The 13858-nt window shown below is 29.5% G+C and overlaps 4 protein-coding genes across 4 annotated transcripts; 2 read left to right on the top strand and 2 right to left on the bottom strand. All coding sequences in view use genetic code 12, as the record gives it.

Annotated features, from left to right (window-relative positions):
- RJT21DRAFT_116711 (ubiquitin-specific protease) lies at positions 1–2561 on the bottom strand. The gene has a single exon (XM_064880461.1). The coding sequence runs from the start codon at positions 2532–2534 to the stop codon at positions 198–200; it is 2337 nt and encodes a 778-aa protein (XP_064740477.1). The 5' UTR covers positions 2535–2561; the 3' UTR covers positions 1–197.
- Positions 2562–2721: 160 nt separating this feature from the next.
- Positions 2722–4283, top strand: CHT4 (putative chitinase). The gene has a single exon (XM_064885173.1). The coding sequence runs from the start codon at positions 2838–2840 to the stop codon at positions 4050–4052; it is 1215 nt and encodes a 404-aa protein (XP_064740476.1). The 5' UTR covers positions 2722–2837; the 3' UTR covers positions 4053–4283.
- On the bottom strand, positions 4173–5552 carry RJT21DRAFT_6182 (uncharacterized protein). The gene has a single exon (XM_064885172.1). It carries the CDS (start codon positions 5340–5342, stop codon positions 4293–4295), a length of 1050 nt encoding a protein of 349 aa, XP_064740475.1. The 5' UTR covers positions 5343–5552; the 3' UTR covers positions 4173–4292.
- A 783-nt stretch (positions 5553–6335) lies between these two features.
- FAB1 (1-phosphatidylinositol-3-phosphate 5-kinase) lies at positions 6336–13588 on the top strand (the record flags this gene model as incomplete). The annotated part of the gene is made up of 2 exons (XM_064883097.1): positions 6336–9755; positions 9789–13588. Exons 1-2 carry the CDS (start codon positions 6374–6376, stop codon positions 13586–13588), a joined length of 7182 nt encoding a protein of 2393 aa, XP_064740474.1. The 5' UTR covers positions 6336–6373.
- Positions 13589–13858: the final 270 nt, after the last annotated feature.

The raw sequence follows: 13858 nt of genomic DNA, 5'->3' as shown, positions 1-13858 counted from the left end.
AAGACAGGATGTGTTTATGTAGCTGTAAACTATATATTTAAAAATCTACTATATATGACATAATCTCGACCAACGTGAGAATCTCACCTACGTAAACGATCGGAATCGGTAAAAATGCTGGTCGGCTTGACGAGTGGCACAAATTTGAGAAACTAACACCGAGATAAGATCTAGCAGATTAACTATTTTGCCACATTCTAAACTTTTTCAAATATGTAAACATATCCATTTGTTCGTATATCATCCAAGTTATCCTTGGAACATACCACCACTTTTTCATCATTGTATAAAACCCACTTATCTACCCCATCAATTTGTTTTCTAATAAATACCACATAATGACCAGTATGAGGGGAGGTACCCTTATGACATATGACCGATTTTAATTTATATTTACCTTGATCTGTAGATGATGCCAATAATCTCTCTTTTAATTGCTCATTTTCTTCCTCTAGATTAATGGCGGATTCGGTATCAATAATTCCATTATCATCAGGATTATTAAATAACCATTCAATTGCTAAATTAACATCATTTTTATTGACATATAATGCCTTTTTAGCCATTTCAGCACTAAATCCCATATCCTCTAAACTGTCAATAGATTCCTGAGACATTTGATTCAATATTGTTGGTTTTGGTCCTTCTGGTTCAAGATTTAAGGGTTCATCAATATCTGGTTCATGCGTATGTTCAAATATCCAATTGAGGGCTGCTGTAATATCAGTATTATTGGTATGATATAACCCCTTTATACATTTATTTACGTGTAAACCCATACCTGATAAAGAAGCGAAAAGATGATCATCAGGTATGAATGTCTTTTTAACTTCAACTAATTCAACTTCATCACCTTCAAATTTAGGTTCGGTAAAATTACTTAAATCTAATTCATCAGGAATCTCAATGGGTACATCAATTTTAATTGGAACCCAATTCTCTAATTTAATTCTTTGAGCATTAACAATTAAAACTTCTGGAAAGGTTTTAAATCCACTTGATTTGATTGCTAAACCTGGTTCAGCACCACAATTATCACATTTATAACCTTCAACACCTTCAGATTCACATAAAGTTTCAAATCCATTAATAAACTTAACTTCTTTATAAATTTTCTTACCAGCTTCATCAATTGATAATACTTCATCTTCAATTGGTATTGATATATTATCAATAAGTTCAGTCTTAATTGATCCATGACTACAATTGGCACAAGTTGTCTTTGTAGAAAATAAGTATTTCAAAGGTTCATTCAATTTAATTCCAAATTGATTATCGACTTTATCAAGGAAATATAATAAAAATTCAAATGCATCTTGCTGTCTTTGAGTTGCAAATTCAGGATGATTGTCTCCAATAAGAGTCTTAAAAGATGATGGCCTCAATCCTAATTGATAATCATCTCCCTTTAATGAACCTGGTTTAGAATATCTTCCACTCCATAATCCATCATAAATTTTTATTAATTGAGTTGTTAAATCTTCAGCAGGATTCTTAGTATCTGGTACACTAAGTGATTTAAAGAAATTTTGATAATTTGGTAAATCAAATAATGCTTGAATAACAGAATTTAAATAACATGAATTACCTAAATTTTGAAACCCAGTATACCCCTTTCCATAAATTGGTGGTAACTTTTCCCCATCAGCTCCTTCTAATTTGAAGTCCCAATTTAAATTTTGATAAATATTTAATTCAATTAAACTCTTTTCTGTTTTAACTTGCGATTGTAAGTCAATTCCAAATTTAAGTAATTTATATGATAAACCAGGAACTTTAACTTCATCATTACAATTATAACAATAAACATCACAGCTTTCTTCATTATCTGATAATGAACCTAATTTAACTGCAACTGGATGAGCAGTAAGTTCATAATGATCTAATGCATGACCATTCCCCTTTAAGGTGGACCCATATTGTTGACGACCACAACCAAGGGCTCCACAATGTAAACAAATCCATAAATTTTCTTTAAGTTCACATTTAGTACATTTACTTAAATCAACAGTACCAACTTCAAATTGTTGAAGATCAACAGAATGTTCACAAGCAATAATTTCTTGTTCCCATTGTTTTATTTCATCTTTTCGATTAGAAGAATTAGCAGATAAAATCTGATCCACCAATGATTTAAATTCAGCACTCAATTCTTCTAATTCATAAGATTTATCAGCTTTAACATCATATACAGTGATTTTAGTATTATAGAATTCTTCATCCTTAATTTCTTTAATTTCTAATTTTTGCAACTTTTGACTCTTTTCACCATTTTCATTATAAATCTTTCTTCTTTCCTCTTCGGGCTTTAAGGTTTTAGTTATATTCAAATATAAATAATTCCCAGTTTTCTCATAATTCTGCTGGGTATAATTAAAATCAGGATTTCTTGAGTAAGCAAAATATGTAATTATATCGATATCAATTCCTAAGGCATTATTTTCTGGTGTATCAAATGTATACATACAATCATCTTTATAAATCTTGTCATTGGAACTTACAAATTTTTTAATATCAAAAGGAAGTTGTAACATTGCTAGTGCTTTAACTATGGTGATTACTATATGATATACTTAGCAATGCTGATGTTGGGCTGGGGCCTGGGCCAAATTCTCTTTTTTTCCTTTGACAATGACGTCGGTAAGTGAGTGAGTGAGAGAGTGAGTCGTCGCAACAGGAATGAATTTTCTGGGGTATGTTTTTAGCAGCAATTAGTGGACCATATGATTAGCGGGTAAGTTACTTAGTATTTGACCATTAGAGATTGTTGTGTAGTTGAATTAATATTAATTGATATTAGTTGGTTGGTTATTTGTTAGAAAAAAAAAGATTACATAATGAATCTGGGTCATCGCTACGATAGACCTCAACAACCACTTCCCGCTGCCGCAGCTAGCGGACTGGACCATAAGTACAATAATTGTGTTTATTTCAGTAATTGGTCAGTGTACGGGAGGAAACATTTCGTTAGTGATATACCGATTAATTCGATAAATTATATATTCTATGCTTTTATAAATATTAGTCCCGATACTGGGGCCTTAAAGCTAAGTGATTCATACTGTGATTTAGAGATGGAACTTCCCTCACCAATAAACTCAAACGCTAAGGTCAATGGTTCATTACAACAATTATACCAATTGAAAAAGATGAATAGACATCTTAAAGTGGTTATGTCAATTGGAGGTTGGGGTACAGCTGAGACTTTTGTTGATATGACTAGTAATCCTCAAAAGGTTGATAATTTTATAGCCAGTTGTATTAATTTTGTAATTGAATATGGTTTCGATGGTATTGATCTAGATTGGGAATATCCAAAGACTAGAAACGAAGCTGAGTCATTAGTTATGCTTTTGAATCGTCTTTATATTGGACTTAAAACCATTTCTCCATCATTAAGTCTCTCAATTGCAGCTCCCGCAGGTGATGAGAATATTGACATATTATTGATCAAACAGATGGATCAATATTTGAGTTTTTGGAATATCATGTGTTATGACTTCAATGGTCAAAGTTGGTCATTGAAGACTGGTTATCATTCCAATCTAATTGGGTTTAATGGTTGTAATAATTTAAATGTTCATTCAATTATAGAAAAGTATGCTCATAAGGGAGTAGCTTTAAATAAGATAAACCTCGGAATGCCATTATATGGGAGAGTATTTCATGGAGCTACAAGTTCTAAAGTTGGTCAAACCTTTTCAAATATTCGAAAAGCAGGATCATTAGAAGCAGACATTATTGATTATAAATTATTACCAATTGGTAATGTATTTTATGATCCTACGAATTGTTCAGTGGTTTGTTATGATAAGAGTTTACAACAATTAATTGTTTATGATAATGAAGAATCTATTAAGAATAAAGCTGAATATACAAAAGCTTATCGATTAGGTGGAGGAATGTGGTGGGATTCAGCAGGAGATAAATTAGGTCAAGAATCATTAGTGCAGATTTATATCAATAATCTTGGAGGTCACAAAGTATTAAACAAATCACCTAATAATATTAATATTTATGCAAGTAGTAAATACCTTCGTAATATATTATAAACGAACAAAAGTTTAAGTTTAATTTTAATTTTAAATTTAATTTTCAGTTTCAGTTTGAGTGTCAATTTACAAATATAAAAATTTATGTATAAAGTTCATTAATATGAAAGCAAGCTGAATGAAGAAAGTAAGTAAGAAAGGAAGGAATATATAGTAAAGTAAAGACAAAAAGATGAGCTATAGATAAAAGTTTAATTCCGACTAAAGTACATGCATTTAATTGTGAAAAAAAAAAGATTATTATAAGATAGAATCCATTCTTGCAAATACACTTAAAACAGCAGCTATTAATTCTAATTGTAATTCACCACTAGAATTTTTTTCAATTTCTTGAGTAACTTCTTGACCTAAATTTAATCCTATACCCAAAGGACTTTGATTAGATAAATTAAAAGGAAATTCACTATAATCATTAAGTAATTCATCAGCTCTTGCAAAGGCTTGATCTCTTTTATCATAATTTAATGATAATAATACATTTTCTAATACATTTGCAGCATAAGCTCCACAAACCAAACCAATTGTTCTTAAATATCTAAATGAAACTTCTTTACCAAATTGATCATTTGATACAGTATCTAAATCTATTGTTCTCAGAGTTAATAAAGTTAAGATTCTATTTTTAAGATATTCTTTTGATAATTTATCAGCTACTGGATGAGTTGCCATATCGAAAAGGAAGAAATTTTTTCTTTCAGTTCTTAATATTCCTTTATCTACTAAACCTTTTGCTAATCTTTCTCTTACTTGTTTTAATTGATAATTTATTTTCATTAAATTCCAAGTTTCTCCACTTAATAAATCAATCCAATTTGTTACTGATAAATTTGATTCATCATTTTTCATAATTTTTAAAGCTTCATCTAATAAAACTTCACCAGTTGGTTCTGAATCTATAACTTCAACTAATCTATCACTTAATTCAAATCTTCTTCGAGCTGGATCATTAACTAATGTAATTTTATTACGAAATGCTAATTCAAGTAAAATACAACCTCTTAAAGCATAAGAAATATTATCATTCCAGAATGATAAATATCCTTCTTTATCTTTAATTCCAATTAATAATACTTCTTCCATTAATGTTAAAAGTGGTAAATTTAATGCTTTCCGATCTTCTATATCTCTTGAATCATATCCAATTTTATGATCAGAACTAGTTTTTGTTGTAAAATCATCATTATCTTCACCATATGATTCTGATTGTCCTGAATTTGATTGATTATTATTATTATTATTATTACTGGATTTATTCCCACCACGACGTCTTTGCAACCCCGAAGATGACATAATGACTTAATTACTAATTCCAACTAATCTTAATCTTAATTCTTGAACAATCTTCAATTTCAATTTCAATTTTAATTTTAATTTCAAGCTCCGACACTGTTAATTTCTCCCTGTCAATTGACAGCTGGATTTTTTTGCTCACTGGTCGATTGTTCCTAAATGTCGCGATTTACCGACTTCTCGGTAGAGGCTGTACTAACCACTACTAACTACTACTACTACTACTACTAACTACTAATAACTTACTACTACTAACTAATTGTCTACAATAGTCAATTGTATGATGTAATGCTGATATTTACTCTACTCTACTCTATGTCTCTCTACACTTACTTACACTACTTCTTACTGACTATACCTCCATCTCTGAGTGCATTGTCTTGTCTTGTATTGTCTCGTCTTGTCTGCAGGAGCCATGTTTTGGGAATCAATATTTCATTTAATTAACCATATCTAATGCACAATAGCAACGTAAACCCTTAGTAATGAAGTAGATAAACATGGTGGGCAAAGATATGAAACATGAATATCCATCACTAAATAATAGTGACGATGAAGAATCCCCTAGTCAAGTCATTAAAGATCATTTTACTTCATTCCCCACATTGCCTGACCCTCAACAAGAAGATCCCAAAACCTTTAGTAGAATAATTACTAATACTTTAAGAAAAGTAACTCATAATGCATCTAATTTAGTTCAAAATTATTCATATTCTTCCCCTCGAATCACTAATACTCATCAATATTCAACTTCAAGTTTAAATTCTCTCGAAGATAAGTTTCCTACTTCAAGAGATGATATTGAAGATTCTACTATACCCGATGGTATACCATCATCATCAGTAATATCAGTTATTCATTCACCTAAAGTTGAATCGAGAATGTTAACTCCTCAATTCGAAGGTTCATCATCCTTTGAATTAGGTAAATTGGATGATGATAATAATAATATTAATAATATTAATATTAATATTAATATTAATAATAATAATATAATTGATAATGATAATTCAAAACCTCCTTCTCGTCCAATGTTATCAGCCATGAGACTGGCTTCATTTATTGATGATAATGGAATACCTCCTAGAATAATGGCCGATAATAAAGGATTAAGAATTTCAACTATGGGAGCTCATATTCAACCCAATTCAAGTGCTACAAGTTCTGTAATTAATGTAAATGTCATTGCTGGCAATGATCGAGATTTAAGTAAAACAGAAACAATTAAACCCGATAATAAATTAGATTCAAGACGAAGAAATTCATCTAATATTCCTGTTCAAGCAGTATTAGATAAAGCTTTACAAAGTAATTCTATTTTTACTAATTTACCTAATGATATTGAATTATCTGATGATGATTCAGCTTCTGATATGGATACAATTAATAATGATAGTTTTACATCTTCTCCGACTGAACTGGATAATAAATTATTGAGTGATAGGTCCAATGACAATAACAATAATAACAATAATAATACTAACAATAATAAGAATAATAGCACTACTACTACTAATAATAATAATAATATCAGTACCATCAACAACAATAATAACCACAAAAATATCAATATCAATCGTAAAAAGCCAGGCACTAATAATATCGTACCTAATTACTATGATTTATCACGATATAGTGAATCTGTTGCTCAATCTTCTCCTATAAAAGCTGAACAATATCGAAATAATCAGGAATATTCTGATGAACTTAAGAATTCTCCATCATTAAGTTCATTTTATGAATTAAAGAAGAAAGATCATGGAAGATTACGGAAAAAGACTTCATCTACTTTATCAACGGTTATATTAGATAATGCTAAATTACTTATAAATAATAATTTACCAACATCTTCAACTAGTTCAATTATTGGAGATAAGAAAAAGAAGAGGAAACCTCATAAACTGTCAGAAAATCCTTTAAAGAATGGAGGAATTCCTAAACGATATTGGATGAATGATTCATTTATTTCTGATTGTTTAAATTGTTTTAAACCGTTTACAGCATTTAGAAGAAAACATCATTGTCGATTCTGTGGACAAATCTTTTGTTCTGATTGTACATCATTTGTTTCATATAATCAACATAAAGATGAACGAAAGAATCCTAATGGAATTACTAAAAAAGTTTATAATGATAGATTAAGAGTTTGTAAACCATGTCTTGAAGATGTGATAGTTTATTTAAGTGATGATTCTTCAAGTTCTTCTGAATCTGATGGTGAAGAAGAACATTTAGATTCTGATACGGCTACTTCAAGAATTAGTGGTGAAGAAAGTATTATACCCAATCATCCATTATCAAGAATTCGATCATTATCATTTACATCTAGAAGAGATAGTTTAACTAATGATAGTATAATAGCATCCAATCGAGGATTTTTAAATCGAGATAAATCTCCTGGTGGTGGTGGTGGTGGTGGTAATGAATCTCCATTAAGTTATATAACCAATACTCCTCCTTCAAGACTTGAACTTGGAGGATATCCTGATGAAATATTAAAGGGACATCCTAAACAAGCACCACAAATGGCTATCCCCACTACTAGAATGGGAGAATCTGTTGAAATCCCCGTATCTAAAAGTTTCCATAATTCAAGTTATAAGAATCTTTCATTTAGAAGTTCAAATCTTGCCTTAGATACTATGACTAATCATTTACATCGAGTTAATTCATCATCTGATGCTATATCACTTCATAATAATTCTACTGGTAATAAGAATTGGTTATCTCATTTAAGATCTAATAATGTATCAACACCTGATTTACCAAGAGTTAGTAGTATTGATAGTATTAATAATATGTATCATAGTATATTAGGTAGAAAGACATCACAAACCAAATTAAAGAAATCATTAGATCAAGGATTAAGAAGGAAACCTTCTGGTAGAAGTACTATACTGGGAGGAGGAGGAGGAGGAGGAGATAATAGTATTGATGAAGATAATGATAATTTAAAGGATTCCGAAAGTAGTGCTAATGAAAGTGAAAGTGAAAGTGAAGATGAAGATGAAGATGAAGATGAAGGAGCCATGTCAGCGTATATCTCATTAAATGAAGAAAAATCAAAATCTATACCTAATAATTCAAATATTGTGGTACCAACTTTACGAGTATTTCCTGAATTTGCCTTTGGAAATAAATTTACTTTACCAAAGGCTCCACCAGGTGGACCATTTCAAGTATCTAATAATTTACATCGAGCTCAAGCATCAATGATGAGAATGAAATCTCGATCTCGGAGACGGAGTAAACCTTCACGACATTTACATATTGGTAATACATCTATGAGATTACCCAGTATAGAAAGTATGAATCAAACAAGAAATTCTGGATTATTTATATCTCCTGGTTCTCCATTAATTGGACAATTTCCTTCTCCTAAAACGAATCAATCGAATTTAACTAAAGGTATAGCTAAAGAGAGAGGAGACACTTCTCTGCCAATAACTTTACCTGATAATGATCGTGAACATGATCGTGAACATGATCGTGAACATGAACATGAACATGAGAATGAACATGAGAATGAACATGTACACGAACACGAACACGTACACGAACATGGTAATGATACTTCTCAATTGGACATAACTACCTCTGATCAACTGGACAATGAAATTCTTTCTCGAGTAGAATCTTCACCCATCGATGATCTGATGGTAGAAGATGGAGATATTCTTATGGAATTCCCCGCTAAAGATCAAGTATATCAAGACTTATTTAATGATATTATATCACAATCGATGGAAATTAGTGGGATTTATGAAAATAGTGAATTATGGAAACAACAAATTCGGAAAGTATTAGATTATGTGAATTATATTAAACTTACCGATACTTTAGATATTAAACAATATGTTAAAATTAAAAAGATTAATGGAGGTAAGATTTCCGATACTAAAGTTATTGATGGAGTATTTATGACAAAGAATATTGATTCTAAAAAGATGTCATCATCTATTAATAATCCTAAGATTGCTTTACTTACATTCCCGTTGGAATATTTAAAACTGAAACAACAATTTATTAGTCTTCGAATAATTCATTCACAACAGAATGTTTATATTACTAATTTAGTATCTCGATTAATTAATTTAGAACCAGATATTATTGTGGTAGGAGATTCAGTATGTGGATTAGCCGAAACTTTATTAGTAGAAGCAGGTATAACAGTTATATCAAATGTTAAACCTCAAGTAATTGAAAGAATCTCGAGGTATACTAAAGCAGAAGTATTTCAAACGGTTAATGATCTTTCATTTAAAAAGGGTACATTAGGTACATGTCAAAAGTTTGAAGTTAAGAAATATTCATTTGAAAATACCGTTAAATCATTTGTATTCTTTACCGGAATTGATATTCAATTAGGATTTACTATCCAATTACGAGGTGGTAATGATAATTTATTAACTAGTGCTAAATATGTGGTGGAAACTGTTTTACCAGGATATTTAAATGCTCGATTTGAAAAGAGTTTAATGGATGATCAAATGATATCATTTATTAATAATCCAGTTCCAATTAATAATAAATTATATGATATTTATAATAAATTACAAGAAATTCAAAATGATATAGCCATTGATAAAGAAGAAGAATATCAAGTATGTGAATTTGGACTTGAATCTATTGAAGTAGCTAAATATTTTGAATTATTTAATTCTCGAAAATTAAGTTTATCACCAGCTTCATGTTTTAGTTTACCATCACAATTTGTTAATATAATTGAATCATATTATAAATTCCGATCATTTTTTAAAAGGAATCGACAAATTCAACAAATTAAATCAATTGAACAAATTAATTCTTTATGGTTAGATGAATTAAAAGTAAATTTTGAACTTGATGTATTACCAAATGGAGAAATTGATTTAATATCAATTATGAAATTTGCTAGTGAAAAAGTTTTAAAATCATTTGTATCTGATTATCATAGTCGAGCAAGAATTTGGACTAATTATATGAGATATTTACCATTATTACTTGAACCAAGTAAAAGTATTGATGTATTAAGATCAACCGTTTCTATTAAACATGCAACTCCATGTTCAGGACCAGATATTATTCCAATTCCTTATTATGCTGATAAAGATTCATGTCTTGGATCATTTATTGATCAATTATTTCATGAATCATTAACTGAATGTGATGAATGTGGTGAAAGTCATCTTGATCATTATAAAACTTTTGTTCATGGACGAGCTAAATTAGATTTTATTCTTGAAAAATTCGAAGGTATAACTGATCAACAAGATTTTCAAGGTAAAAATCAAAGAGTTATGTGGAGTTATTGTAAAATTTGTAATTTTACTTCACCAATTGTTGCAATGAATGATAATACTTATTATTATTCAATTGGGAAATTTCTTGAATTATCATTTTATGGTGAAAATGTTATACCTACCAGTCCATTATGTAATCATGATTTTTTTATAAATCATATAAGATGTTTTGGATTTAATGATTTAGTTATTAGAATTGAATATTCTAAAATTGATACTTATGAAGTTATTCCACCAAAGAAACAATTAGAATTTATTGCTGATGTAGATATTAAATTAAAAATTGAATTATTTAATTTTATTAAATCAAAGACTAATCAATTCTTTGAAAGTGTATCAAAAAGATTAAATCGAGTTAAAATTGATATTTTTGATAAAGGTGAAGATGGTTTACAAGTGATTGAAGATTTAAAAATTAAATTAGAAGATCAAATTAATACTATTAATGAAAAGACATTATTTATTTATAATTCGAATTTACCAACTAATCATTTATGTTTAAATATAATCCTTAGAGAATTACAACAATTAGGGGTATCTTGGGATAGTGAATTTAATGATTTTGAACGGAATTTTATGCCGACAGAAAATGAAATTACGAAAATGACTCAATTCCATTTACGGAATTTATTAGATAAGTATAGTCATGAAAAGGAGAGTGAATTAAAGGAAAAGAAAGATAAAGAGAAAGATAAGGAGAAAGAGAAAGATAAGGAGAAAGAGAAAGATAAAGAAAAACCTAAAGATAAAGAAAAACCTAAAGATAAAGATAAGGTACCTCTTAATGAAAAGGATCAACCTATAGAAACTCCTAAATTATCGGATAAAGAACCTCAAACTCCCAAGGAAGGAGATGATCAGGAATCCCAAAATCCTCCATCTGTGAAAGTAGATTTACCATTGAATCAACTGTTGGGCATGTCATCAAGTAATAGTAATCCATCAACAACTAGTAGAACTACGAGAGATAATAACATTTGGGAAAAAGTTAGTAAATTCGAAGAGTTGCTTGATTTACAACGTCCAACACCAACATCAATTAACTCTAGTACTGGAACACCGTTGCATGCATCTGGTACTGGTTCTGGTTCTGGTTCTGGTACTGCCTCTGGTTCTGGTACTGCCTCTGGTTCTGGTCCAGCAACTGGAACAGGATTCAGAAGAGCATCTTTAACCCGAAAGGAATCCGACGCTTCATTGAATGCATTAATTAATGGTCCTAATAAAGTAACACATTTAGCTAATTACTTCAATAACTTAAACCTCGATCAAATCTCCATGGAATTCAAGAAACAGAGACAACAGGAATTACAAAAGATATCCAATAAATTTAAAGCTCGTAATGTGGTTGAATCAAAACCTATTGTAGAGATTTATAATAAGATTGAAGATGTAGTGGATGTTAGTGAAGATAAGAAACGAATTACTGAAGATACAAATTCTAAATCAATATCTCCTCCATTAAGAAAAGATGTATCTTCTGTACCTCCAACTACTACACCAGCAATTAGTACTGGTACAACAACAACAGCTACTACTACTACTGGTACTGGTACTGGTACAACCACTACTAATACTAATAATTCAAGTAATAATACTACAAATACTACTAATCAAAGAATTGAAATTCCTCAACCAGAAAAGGTATCTATATTAAAATCTTTAACTAATTTTTGGGCTGATAGATCAGCTACATTATGGGATCCATTAGAATATCCATTAGATTCTCATGAACATACATTTGCTGATTCAGAAGTTATTGTAAGAGAAGATGAACCTTCTTCTTTAGTAGCATTCTGTTTATCATCCAATGATTATAAAAGTAAAATTCAAGCTGTAATGGAAAGAATAGAATTAGAAGATGAAGAAGAAGAAGAAATTCTTGAAGATATGCCCAGAAATAAAAAATCTAGTGATAAAGAAGAAAGTGATGAAGTTGAAGAATCTCCAGAAAATGTTAATGATATGAAGAAAAAGATTAATTTCTTAAAACTTGAAAAAAAATATAAGAAATCAACTAATTATAGTACTAAAACCAATGTATTAGAAAAGATTATGATTAAAAATAAAACTAGTCATTTAAAATATCAATTTAATGATGGAAATACTAATTTATCATGTAAAATCTTTTATAGTGAACAATTTGAAGCATTAAGAAAATCTTGTGGTAATGATGATAGTTTTATTCAAAGTTTAAGTCGATGTGTTAAATGGCAAAGTAGTGGAGGTAAAAGTGGATCTAATTTTTTAAAGACTTTAGATAATCGATATATTGTTAAAGAATTAAGTAAATCAGAATTAGAATCATTTGTATCGATTGCTCCATTTTATTTCCGATATATTTCTCAATCAGTATTTAATACTTTAACTACAGCAATTGCAAAAATATTTGGATTTTATCAAATTGAAATTCGAAATAAGAATACAAATCAAAAGATATTTAAAATGGATTTTTTAATTATGGAGAATTTATTTTATAATCAACAAACTACAAGAATTTTTGATTTAAAGGGTTCAATGAGAAATAGACATGTTCAACAAACTGGGAAAGAAAATGAAGTTTTATTAGATGAAAATATGATTGATTATATTTATGAATCACCAATATTTGTTAAAGAACATCTGAAAAAATTATTAAAGGGTTCATTAAGTAATGATACTAGTTTTTTACTGGCAATGGATGTAATGGATTATTCATTAGTTATAGGAATTAATGATCAAACCAAAAAGATTTATGTTGGTATTATAGATTGGCTTAGAACTTTTACTTGGGATAAAAGAGTTGAAAATTGGGTTAAGGGGAATAATTTAATTATTGGTAAGAATATTAAAAAGGATCCAACTATTGTAACTCCTAAACAATATAGAATCCGTTTTAGAGAAGCTATGGATAGATATATTTTAGAAGTCCCTGATATTTGGTATAAAGGTGAAGAAAAAGTTGCTAATAAATGGAAGAATTAGAAATTAAGTTGATTGTATAGAAATTATTAATGAAATGACTGCAAATTTTATATGACAGCAAACCTGTAAAATGGCTCTGTGTCCTCCCCTTCGATTATGTAAACAGTTACAGGTTTGGTTATGAAACACGAAATATCTAAAAATAAAAGTATACTACGCGACTTGGCAAAAATTGGGTTATTATTATTTTTTTTTCTTTTAACTGAGGAATAGGGGTGTGGCCGCAGTGGGAGAAAAACCAGGGGAGGGCTGTACCGCCTCTCAAAGGTG

The sequence above is a fragment of the Scheffersomyces amazonensis genome (assembly GCF_036850825.1).
Source record: "Scheffersomyces amazonensis strain UFMG-HMD-26.3 chromosome Unknown RJT21scaffold_1, whole genome shotgun sequence".
Lineage (NCBI taxonomy): Eukaryota > Fungi > Ascomycota > Pichiomycetes > Serinales > Debaryomycetaceae > Scheffersomyces > Scheffersomyces amazonensis.
The sequence above is the reverse complement of the archived record's forward strand: the minus strand, read 5'-3'. Positions and strand labels throughout refer to the sequence as shown.